This window comes from Hakea prostrata, chromosome 10 (genome assembly GCF_041222555.1).
Source record: "Hakea prostrata isolate BN-2017 chromosome 10, UWA_Hpros_2, whole genome shotgun sequence".
NCBI classification, from domain to species: Eukaryota; Viridiplantae; Streptophyta; class Magnoliopsida; order Proteales; family Proteaceae; genus Hakea; species Hakea prostrata.
Window position 1 is genome coordinate 8434693 of NC_142609.1, and position 12500 is coordinate 8447192.

The 12500-nt window shown below is 37.4% G+C and overlaps 1 protein-coding gene across 3 annotated transcripts in view; it reads left to right on the forward strand.

The window, feature by feature from the left end:
* The first annotated feature begins 343 nt into the window (after positions 1-343).
* Positions 344-12500, forward strand: part of LOC149001800 (uncharacterized) — a 46340-nt gene continuing 34183 nt past the window's right edge. For all 3 annotated transcript variants that reach the window (XM_089136383.1, XM_089136381.1, XM_089136382.1), the window contains exons 1-5: positions 344-493; positions 600-1096; positions 1205-1517; positions 6521-6602; positions 11504-11561. In XM_089136383.1, coding sequence (XP_088992509.1) covers positions 426-493; positions 600-1096; positions 1205-1517; positions 6521-6602; positions 11504-11561 — 1018 coding nt within the window. In that variant the 5' untranslated portion in view covers positions 344-425. The remainder of the gene's footprint in view (positions 494-599; positions 1097-1204; positions 1518-6520; positions 6603-11503; positions 11562-12500) is intronic.

The window sequence follows — 12500 nt, forward strand, 5'->3', positions numbered from 1 at the left end:
ATCTAGCAATTTCAAATCCCCAAATTCATGAATCTGAGATTTATATCTATTTGATTGTAAAACATCCCTAGATTTCAGATTTCACCTTTTTTGCCTAAATATGTGAATTAAACCATTCTTGGGTGTTGAGTCTCAATCATAAAATTGATGAAATTTGAACATTCACGTAAAATAATGGAATTTTACGAACTTTAATAGTTTTGAGGCGAATCAAATAATTAATATTTTGAATTATGAATCCATATATCCCATTTACAAAAAAAAAAAAAATAATAATAATAAATAAATACCACACAGGCCAAACGGCATGGGAATATGATTCACTACTAGCTGTTGGTCTTAACTCTCAACACTCCGGCAGCCCTGCGATGGAAAATTAAAATTATTTATCCCACATTCCTCCTGCGAACTTCTACCCTCTGACAATGACCAGAGAATCCTTATCTCTAACTTCTACTTGCGCAGTTGCACCAGGGAACCGTCAGTTTCTAAGGTAAATCTGTCCTCTTCGTGCTTATCAATTTTACCTGATACGTGACTGTGTCGTCGTTGTTTGGCTCGTTCAAACGGTAATCATGGCAGTTCTGGTATTTCGTTAGGGTTTCGGAGCTTCCAGTAATGGCGCCGGAAGAGATGAATTTGGTTCCAGCACAGCGGATGGAAAATGGATTGAATTCACAGATGGTTTTCCAGGATGAGACATTGCAGTTCTCTGGCAGGAGAACTAGAGAAATGAGCGGTTTTGAAGATGAGAAGATTTTCTCGGTCGAGCGAGAGCAGTTTTTCCGGTCGCCGCCGGAGGCAGAATTTCGTCGTAATATTTTCGATACCTCGCCCGGACGACAGGAGCAACCTGAGAATCAGAACTGGAATAATGGTGATGAAAGCAATGGGACGCCCAGTGGTGATGGATCGCAAGAAGAAGAAGATGACGACGACGACGATGACGTTGGCGAAGGTGATGGTGAAGTTGAAGTCTTCGTTCCTAGCGATGATGGCAATAGTAAGAATAACAATAGCAGTAGTAGTGTACGTAGTAGTTCAGGGAAATTACGCAAGGATAAAGGAAATTTACAGGCACATCATTCTTCTTTTGGTATAGTAATTCAATTTTCTAAGTTGTTTCTTTCTTCTGTTTCTGCTAGGAAGTTCTTGTGTTGTATAGGTTCTCTATGGTTTACTTGCGGTTTCTTGTTGATAATAGGTTCAAGTAGTGGAGTGTTGGTGGAGAACAATTTTGTTCATTCTAATAATAATATTAGAAGTAGCCCAAATGAACAACAGCAAGAGTTTCAGCAGCTGCGCCAGCCAGGACCAGCCAATCATTTGGATAATGCAGCTGCAATTGCAGAACGCGATATGTATTATATTCATTTTCCTCAAGGGTCTGATGGGCCTTCACTTGCGCAGAAAGAAATGGATGGGGATAATGGTTGCGGGTTTAGTGGGAGAAAGGATGCTTCTCTGTCAAGTGAATCAGGGGATCCTCTGAGGGCCATTTTCTCTGATCCCATAACGTAAGTGGTTGTGAATATGTAAGGGAAGAATATCAGGATGCTATTTTTTCTATGTACATTTGTGATGTTTTGGTGATTACTTCAGTTACCCTGACAAGGACTGCTACTAAGCAGCAGCGTTGGTCATTGAATTTAAATCTGATTTAGAAAGTATTCCTCTTGCCAGGGTTTTATTAAACTAGATGATGCATCTCAAAATGATGTAAATCCTTGATCTCCAATTTATCTTTCACAGCATGACAGCCTAACTTTGTGGGCGTCATAAAAATCTGTCTCTCTCGGCTATTAAGTGGACTATCATTTGATGAATACTTTTTATGGTATATTTTTCCATGTCCAACAGATCAATTTCCTTTTTCAGTTATTTTAGATGTGGTTGTCTTTGCTACCCAGATGTTTGGTCATAATTCTTAAAGAAGCAATTCATTGCTTCAACAAGTACAGCTAAGAAATGTTGGGGTTAAGGCTCAAATAGGAAAGATAAAATTAAGAATGAATATTTTGTAGGTAATTAAGGAGTGGTTCAAATTGTTAAGAAGTTGAGGGAGAACAGTTTTTAGGTGGTTTGAACTCTGAACATGCACATAATTTTTTATTGAATGCACCATTAGTAAGAAGCAACATGGTGCAACTAGAATCTTTGCTGTATTGATGCAGGCTGCTTCGTGCATTATGTGGAGGAGATCCAAACCCTTGTAGGTGTTAATGGTTGTTTTTGGTTCCAACATGTTGGAAGGAAAGCTAACAGAGTTGTTGACTCTATGGCAAAGGTTAAGATGCCCTCAACTCAGCTGTGGGCATTTTACCGAGTTCCCCCACCGGAAGTGGACGATCTGCGCAAGGCAGATCTGGAATTTTGTTTGAGCTAAGCCTGCTGTCTTTTCTCTTAGGTCTCTGACCCTGTTTCTGTAAACCCCCCCAACCAAAAAAAAAACAAAAAAGGATTAAAACAATGTAGTGTAGAGCTGAATCAGTTGGGGGTAGTGAAAACACATGTCTATGCCTTTGGCTTGACTACTTACATATTATCTTCAATGAAATTGAGAGGCAAACCCCATTTATCTGGGACAAGTCAGTGATAAGGTGTTCTTTTTCTTTTCCTTTTGGGGGGCGGGGGTTCATGTCTACCCGTCACTTGTGTACTGGTCCACGAATTAGGGCAGTCAAATGCCCATTTACCTTCCTTGGTAGGATATAACCTTTCCTTTTCTCTTTGAATCAGATCTTGGGTCAGGAAATCCCATTTAGGTCATTAATGGCTCCTCCGAGTAACATAAGTCCGAAAATAGAATGACAATAGCAATTACGTTATAATCAGGATATTCTAGGGGTTAAATTGGTTGGTAGATGAATACAGCCTATTAGGAAATTAGATTTGTTATGCAAGGATCAACTTGGAAGCAAATATAAGATATACTAACATTGAATTACTAGACTTCATAAGGATAATTTAGAGAAATGGGGATCTATTGGCCAAGGATTGAAACCTTGTCTCATCTTTTTTGAGGTTTTGGTGGGGTCAAGACCACCAAGATCTAGAGATTTCAGATATCATTGAAACCTAGTGAAGTTCTGCCTGGATTCAATGTGTTTTATGCATTTTTTGGGTCTGGTTCATCTTGGATAGCCTATTTTAAGGCATATAAAGACACATCTATGGTTAGTTTGACTAAAAAGCAACACACAATGGTTTTTTGGATTTGCATTCATGCTTGTTTGTTATGTGAACGAAAATTGTTGGATTTTCACATATCTAAATGTGATTGAAGTTTAAGTTGACATAGATGGTAAGCATTTTTAGTTGATTATGTAGTAAAACGTTAAACATTAAACCTACATCGAAATATGCATAACATATGATTAAAACATATGCACATACATCATTAGTAGTGTAATATCAAATATAACTCATGTAAACTGTACATGAAAGAGAGTTTACATGACAACTTGATTTATAGGAAATACAACACCAAATAGATTCCTTTAAAGATCAGACTAATGGAAGCTGCTATGTCTACCTTGTTCAATCCCTCAGTAAGTTTGTCGGACTTGATGTGCATTGCGCTCTGACTGGGACACATAGGAATCCCACGTCATAGACTCTGAGAAGAACTAACACTTCAATCCTGGTGTTGTGAATTTCAATCCATTGGTTCCTTGTGTTTGCCATAAAAGGGTAAAAAAGCCGCCTCTTTTATGGGATTACCCATTGAAACTAGAGGTCTTACCAAAATCTTGGTCGAAACCACTAAGATTTTGACAAGAATTATCTGTATTTTTTTCCCTTTTTTTTTTAAAGGCCTTTGGAGATAATAAAATCTCAAGAAATCCATTGAATTGGTTTCAACCCCCCCCCCCCCATCATGTTTTCCAGGGAAGAGTTGAGATATCCGAATTTCACAGGATTTCATTCCACGATGGTGGCATTTACAAAGTTGTTACTACGTCTTCTTTGGCTCATAGGAGACAGTTTCTAGCTGCCAACCATCGTGATGCAGAACAGTGCCTTGGATCAACCCAAATCCAAATGGCTTTCCAAACCAAGATGAATCAGGTCCAAATTGAGTCACGAGTCTAGTATTAGTAATAAAGTATTATTATTATTATTATTTTAATTTTAGATAATGGGATATGCTTGCAAGAATTAAGATTTTCTGTTGGTTAGTAGGATATGTAGGAGATTATTCCTTGTTTAATTCAGTTCTTAGTTTACTAGTTTCCTTTGGTGGTTGGATTTTCTTCTTTTTAATAGCTGTTATTAGGGTGAGAATTTCAGAGTAGAAAAATATGATTGGAGTTTATGAATTTGAGAGCCTATGTGACTGTGTTGAGTGTGCACTCTTCCACCCCCCTTTCCCGTTTCTTCCTATTTTTCTAATTTTCCCCTATCTGAAGCCCCCTCATACCAGATCCTTCTCAGATTTGCGCTGCATAGTTATCAAGGTGACAAGGCAAGCATGACATCGGAGAGGACAGATAGACTAAGGCGACATCAACAATGCAATAACATGCCTAAGTGTCCAAGAAACTTGGATGCCTGAATGTTGCTAGGCGCCTTGATAACCTGGTGCAAATTCTAACTTCTAGCATCCAAGAAACTTGCCTGTTGGTTAATCCTCTCTACACTGGGTATAAATAAAAGGCTTGGGGCAAAATACTGTGCTTGTCAAGACATTGTGGAAATGGAATGTATTTCGTTCTGTTGTTGCTTTGTAAAATCTGAACCTGGTCATTGAACTGAGTTTTGGTCATCATGGTAGAAGATCTCGCTCTCGAGAGAGATCTCGCCACCTTGAAAAAGAGAGATCTCGACCATCTCGGTGAGATCTCGGTCGAGATATACAATTTTTTGGCGTCAACTCGGTGGCCCATCTCGGTGGGTTTTAGGGTCCCAATTGGGTTGAAACTTGGTATTTAGCTTATTTAAGGCCCTTTGAACACGTTGGTGACTTGGATTTGTCAGAAACAACCCTATGTATGATTTCTAAGTCTACCCATAGTGTGAAACCGAAATGTAGTAGGATTAGGGAATGCAATGTTATACAACATGTAATATAGAACCTTTAAAGCATATAAATGAAAAGCAAGTATATCAAATGCATCAACTAACTTAAATGTTATCAAAATTCCATCCATATGAGTATCACAATCTCAATTTTCAAGAATAAAATAATTATACAACCATTAGAAGTTCTATATAAGTCATTAAATCATAAATTCATAAGACAAGTAGAGAATGATTGATCTTCCTTGTTGTAGATGTGCTAAGAGTAGTTGTAAGTGAAAATTCAGCCAAAATCTACAAAAAAAAAAGGCAAAAATTGAGAGTTCCAGCGAGATCTAGCGCGAGATATGGCGAGATATAGCGAGATATGGCGAGATATGGCGAGATATGGCGAGATCTTGAGCGAGATATCCCAACTCGCAGATCTCGACCTCCATCTCGTCTCGCCAAGGTGAAAAAACGAGATATCTCGCGAGATCTCGCCGAGATCTCCCACCATGTTGGTCATGGTATTATGGGACTTGAAGGACTCCACAAATCATAGTGATAATGGAACATTACTTTTATACGGCTGTGAGAGTAAGGGGACTGAGTATGCTTCATCAGTTCAAACATCTCAAGCAACTTCCTGAGTACAATTCTTTACCAAAGAAAAGAATAAACAATGTAAAAACAAAAGAGGGATGAGTAAATGGTGGTGCCATTGATGCAACTGAGGAAGAGAATTCTCTACCTGAAGAATTAGCTGATACGAGAGGAGGTGTAGCAGTGCAAGTCTAAATAATATTGCCCACCAAGTACTCCTAACATATCCAATTGTTTCTCCTCTCATCAAATCCTGAAAAAGAAGATGAGTTGAATTAAAATGTACAGTGCAGTTAAGTTCAACAATGAGATGAAAAATGGAAAGTAAATTAGCAGCAAGGTTGGGGACATGGAGAACTTATATCAAAGTGATGGTAGTAGATTAAGTATCAGTACCTTTTACATATAGCAGTCAAGAAACCATCAGCATCTCAGACCTTTTCCTTACCTGAAGTCACTTGATTAACTGGATTTTAGGTTGTCTGTTGTGCCAGACTAGCATAGCATTGTAGTGAAGGTTCTTCTTGTTAATGATCCTCTGTGTCCAGCGTTCAGGCTTATAGGAACTGCCTTAGAATTATGCTAATTTACAGTTGATTTTGCAGGCGACCATCAGTTTATGCTTCTCTCTTTTCCTCTCTCTGTGTGTGTGTTTGTGTGTTTTCCACCCCCTAAGTTGTTCCTTGTGTCACTGTTTTTTTTTTTTTTTGGTGCGATGTGAATTCATACTACATTATTCACACTACACCTAGCATTGTAACCGGTGATAACTTTCTGTGTTGCCTATCATTGAAGAGTAGTTTTTGTTGTCTACATTCTATAGTCACTGTATTATTAACAGTGGCATTAGCTACTAAATAATATAGATTAGTTTCATGATTGTATCTTTGATTGTTTTTGTCTGTTTGTGTAGTGGGTCTCTCATGGATGACGCTATGATATTGCCTTGTGGCCATTCTTTTGGAAGTGGTGGGATGCAGCATGTTCTTAGAATGGTGGGTTATGACCACTCGTTTGTATTGGGTAATTCATTTGACCATTTCAAGTATCATGAGATAGCATCATTTTGATTGGAAAAGCTGGTTTCTATAGTAGTTGAACTCATGAACTGAGGAAGGAGTAATTTGCTTAATTTATAGTTCTGGCCTTTTTCAGCAGAAACTATTTATAAAAGCCTTTAAAATGTGTCCCCTCCCCCCTGTTTCTGTTTGAAACACTATCTGCCATTTCATTGCATGGTAGAAGACAAAAATGCGCAATCGGCAAGCCTTCCCATATCTTTGCCCTTTTTATGATCTTGGACTTGTTTCACATAATGATCATGCCACTTCTCTCCCAAACATTGATTGACCTGATTTTTCCACCGATGTTAAGATGACTTGAAGTGTTATATATCTGACAATATCGTATTCAAAATTTTAGAGATTCCAAAATTGAGCTACAAACTAATGCATCTCTGGAAAAAGTTTCTTAAGACTTCCAATTCCAACCAAACGTGCATCACTCCATGAGTGTCTTGGAGCTTACCCTTTTTGTAATCTATATATGATTAGTTTTCGTTGCTACCACTGCTTGCAAGTCTTCAAACTACCTCAATTTATGTGTAGTGCTGTCTTTTTTACTTTGAAAACTACACATTTAAAACATGTTCCATCTATTTCCTTTTTTACTGTTCTCCGTTTATTTGCTTGTCTTGTTTGACCTTTCTTTTGTTATCTTTTGCTATTTAAAATGCGTTAGGTTAGATTCCATTTTTTTTTGTTGTTTCCTGTTTTTTTGCTAACTATGACTTGTGACTATTGATTCTTCTTCTCATAAGCATATAGGTTTAATTTTATTGTTATGACAATTTCTTAGCCTTTCCACTTATGATAATTGTTATTTCCTCTATTCCACAAGACAGTTCTCCTTCCCATTTTTGGCTGTCCCAAATTTTTTGTTCATCTTTGAGATGAGGTAAAGACCTTTTATTAGTTTTAGGATTTGTTAATTGCATTATTATTACAACTCTTGAGAGAATCTAGTAGTGGAGATTTTTTTTTCTTTGTCTGAGACTTGCGATTTTAGACACCTAAAATCTTCGGCTGCATTTTCGAATCCTTACCCCTATAATCTTTGTTTTGTTTCTTTTTAATTTTTTCAAGTTTTTATTGTCTCGTTGCAGCTTGGCCTGGCCGGCCTATTCGTTAGTTCCTCCTTTCATTCTGCGTCTCCCCTTCCCTGCCTTCTTCAGAATTATTTATTCATTATAAATTAATAAGCAAATGCATTGCTTTTCTGTTATATTCTGTAGTTATGTACAATCATCTATCATGATTTATTTGTCTATGAAATCTAAAAGAAGTTTAACTTGTAGTTACTTCCATTATGATCTTTATAAGCGTGTGGTATTTACTTAATTATTAGAGGATCTTTCTCCAGTCCTTGATGCCTTGGAAGCTGAAGAGGATTTTGTTGAAAGTTGAAAGTTGAAACTGTTGATGCGGAATCTTGTTCGACCACCTGAATGAAGGTACCTGCAAGCACATGCTTGACTGTGTTGGTCGAGTAATGCCTCCGACGATCAAGTCAGCAAGAAATTATAAGTGAGAAAGCCTAATCTCTATTCCAACCATAGAGGATGACTGTAGAATACCCTCCTTTCTTCAGCGATTCTCCGAGTATTTATAGAGTTCAGTGGAGTTACCTTGAAGTGCTGGAAACCCAAAGTTCGAACTGGACTCCAGTTTGGACTCTCTTCCTTTGTGTTGCTGTTATGGAGTTCGATTTGTATTCTATAAGTAATTTGAGTCTTATCTTTTTATCCCTGATTCTTAGGAGGCCAGATTACCTACGTTATACAGGTGAATCTTTGTTGCTTAGCGCATGGTTCGACCACAACGTTGGTCGAGCCAGTCCACGATCAGCTCGACCATGAATCGGGTCGAACCGACTCGTATAAGTCTGGTCTGACCTGTTCCTTATGGATCGCCCATATCAGAAACTATAAAACTTCATGAAGTATATGCCTGTGTGCCTTGTGAATGTGAACTAGGAAAAAAGAACACTAACCATAAACAAATAATGTCCTATTGAATCAGATCTTACAAATTATTATCAATATTTGATCTTTGAACTCCATTGAACTCTTGATTTTATTACTATGTTTAATTTTAGTTTTCCCTACAAAGATGCATCTATTCCACCAAAGAAAACCGAAAAAAAGAAGAAAAAAACCTTCCCGGCACATGCCCCGGCAAACCCCCAAAGGGTTCTCTCTCTCTCTCTCTCTCTCTCTCTCTCTTTTGGGGTGGGGAAAAAAAGAAAGGAAACCACAAAAAGCCTTCATAAATTTTCTAACAAGTGCTACCATGAGACATGCCTTCTGTGCCGAAACGTATGTTGGCTATGATATTCATATATCTTTTATTATTTGTTGTAATCATCAAACTTTCTGATATAGGATGTAGGATCCAAGAGGACCTATTGAACCTTCCTAGCTATTTTGCATGCAATGAGCAAGTCAACTACCAATTTCTGAAAGCACATGCTATCAAGGTTGTCAAGACGGCAAGGTGACTAAAGCGGTTGGGGTCTGTCTAGGCTATAAAGCGACACCTAGGCGGCAATAAGGCGACCAAAGCGGTCGTGTCAATTTTTTTCAATACGACTACTTTTAAGCTGATAAATTTCTATTATAAGCTGAACAAACATTCAAGAATCACATTCATCTAAAAAAAAAAGCATTTAAGAATCATAATTATAAAAGATCATTAAAAAAAGAACGCAAGCATAAGTTCATCACATATGACTATAAACTATATCAAATTATAAGTATGAAAATGAAAGTAGTAATTTTACATGTTTACTTACCTCTATGATAGTGTGATGTCAAATAAGTGCCTTATCCATTTAATGATTCCTTGATTCCTGATTCCGAAATGAGTAATTATTAAGTTCGCATACGGCTTTGTAGAATAACATTTATTTTTTAAAAAAATCAAGAAAAAATATAATTATGTACAAAATGTCAAAAGGCGACCATTTTGGCGTTTAGGCCGCAATACAGTGCACAAGACGACAAAGTGGTAGCAATTAGGTGAAAAAGCGGCAAAAAAACTGCATGTTATCAAAGCGGTTCAAAACTAGGAGGTTGAAAAACCGCCTTGCCGCCTAGGCGGACGCTTTGACAACCATGCATGCTACATCTGTCAGCTGACCTGGACCCCTATTCATCAATAAATGATCAATGACAAAACCTTATCTGTGCTCAGTGGTAACTGTTAAGCAAAATCAGTGGATAAAATTCAAAATCTGTGAACCAGATAATTGCATAATCAATCAGACTCATAACTACATTGCTGCATAGCAGTATACTAAGAGATGGGATGCATAACTAATACTATATTACTAGCAATTACCTTAAACCTTGGACCTTCATCTCCCATAGACTTTTCAGTGTTGAATTCTTGTAGCAGCAGCAGGCATGATAGCAGCCAACGCCGCGGACCAACACTGGTGGAAGCCAGCTGGTGAGCCCCCACTACTTGCACAGTGGAACAGAGAAGCAAAGACTAAAGAAGCACAGAAATAAAATAATAAAAAGAGACAGGGAAATAGAGGGTTTCAGGGAGGAGTGGCAGGATACCATCAGATGGAGCCACTCAGGCATCCAAATAAGTAGAAGATGCATTTGAAATTTAAGAAAATACAAAAGTAAAAAGTAAGTAAAGAAACCAGAAGAAAGAAAAGGGTGGAAAAGAAAGTTAGAGAAGAGGAGGAGACTGGGAGAAGAAAAGAGGAAACAAATAATAGAAGCCTGAAACAGAATAAGAGGACAAAGTCCCTGGAGGGTGGGGTGGGGGGAGGAAACAGAAACAGGACAACAAGAGACTCAAAGAACCTTCTGGGCATATTAGCTTGTATTTTTGGTGTTTCTTTTTTCTTAGAATAAGTTTCTTTTTCATTGGATTTTCATAGATTTATTATGTAACTTCTTGGCTAAGTCCAAGTTGGTTGGAACTTGATGTGTGGATAGGAAACCCTGAGGTTTGCCTGTTCTCAGAATTTCTGCACTATCCAATATGTCATGATGCAGATATTTGTGCTGGTCTGGCTCTAGATACACCCTCTGGACCTGCTGAACTAGAAAACCTCTTCTATAAGTATATTTTGATTGGAAGAATATATGGCAGTTTGGCTTCTGCAATTGGATTGGCGAGCTTTGACCCCAAATGTTATTTGTGATGATAAGATTTCCAATTTAGTGAGCAATTTGATTTAAAAAGTAGTAATCTGCTGAACCCGAAGTACTTTTTGTGCTGCATTGTACCTTAAAGTTACAGCCATCAGTCGGTTAATACCCAAGTGAAATTATTTGCTTTTGGCCCATGCAGATCGGGATCCTGCAACCTTTGTGTCTTCCTCGTCAGAAAGCTATTGTCATTTCATGAAACTCGTTATACCAACTCATTTCATGAATCGTTCATAGGATTTTTAGGAGTACTTATTTTGTAGCTAATTATTCATGGGTGTAATTTTTGGTGTACTGGTATTTACCACGAACCTACCAATCATGGATCTAGCCTGCTGTTGGAGCAATAATGCTAGGCAATCTACCAAAACAAGTATTTTGTCTTATTTTTTTTAAATGGAGGTGCTGGTTGCTGTCTGGCTATACTTTCTTTTGTTAATATCAACTTAATATAATATTGGGAGAATCTGATACCATATAGATACATTTTTTATGATTATGTTTCTGTTATCTAACAATTGCACAGGTTATCAAGCTTAGCGGAAACTACTCCGAGCCATGATTTACTACCTTTTTATATTTATGGTTGTTGAACAATTTTTACCCCCAAAAAAATATGGTTGTTGAACAGTTAAGCTAATTTTATGTTCTCTGCATGTGCAGAAATCTTGCTTTACATGTTCACAGCCAGTTTCAGATGACTTGGTGGCACCAAATCTTTGTAAGTCAACATGGAAGTTTCTTTTCCTTGAGTAATATATTTCTGGTGAATAACAAATTCACGCCAAACACCTCCTAGGAAGAGGGAAAAAAGGGGGATTGGGGGTTGAATAGCTTCACAAAGGAGCCATGAACCTTAAAAAGGCTGGCAGGAGTCTGAAACCCTGGAAATATCAAGATCTTAAATTAACAATAGGACTATTGATTGGAGTGTCTAAAAGAGGGCCATTGTTGTGAAAAATAACAACGCAAGTGTACGTTGTCGTAACAAGTAATATAATGATAAAAGATCATTCCCTTGAGGACTATAGATTAAGTACCAAATTAATTAAACCAATTTTATTCGAACTATTAATAATGAAGAGAATTATTCTAGACTATAATGCAAATTGAAATTAAAATTAAAATTATTAATAGCTAAAAACCTAGGGGTCAATTTCACCATAACTAAGCATTCCCACCCTTTGATCCATCTTTATAATTTGAGAAATATTTTTCTGATTGATAGTCGAGATTCCCTTTCCTATCTACTAGTCTCTCTCGAGTACTAATAGAAATTCCCTCAATTGCTAACCCACTATATTTCTATGTGGGTTACAACAACTGAGAAATCATTAAATTCTATGGATTCCCATGTAACAACTACACAAACCATGTAAGTTTATCTCTATCCTACTGTTGGAAGTATGATTAAGGTTTCCTAATTGGAGTAGACTCCTCTTTTAGTTATGCTTCTATTCTATTTGCTTTGTATTTCCTTAACCTACTCAGAGTAGGATTTACTCAGATTGTAACTATAAATACCCCATTGGGGCCTATGAATGAGGATAACCTTCTGAGCAATTATTTCTTCAAATTCTAACATGGTATCAGAGCCAAAAATCGATTAGAAATGAATGATCGTTTCTCTCTCATGATTCTACGACTAGGCTTGCTACTG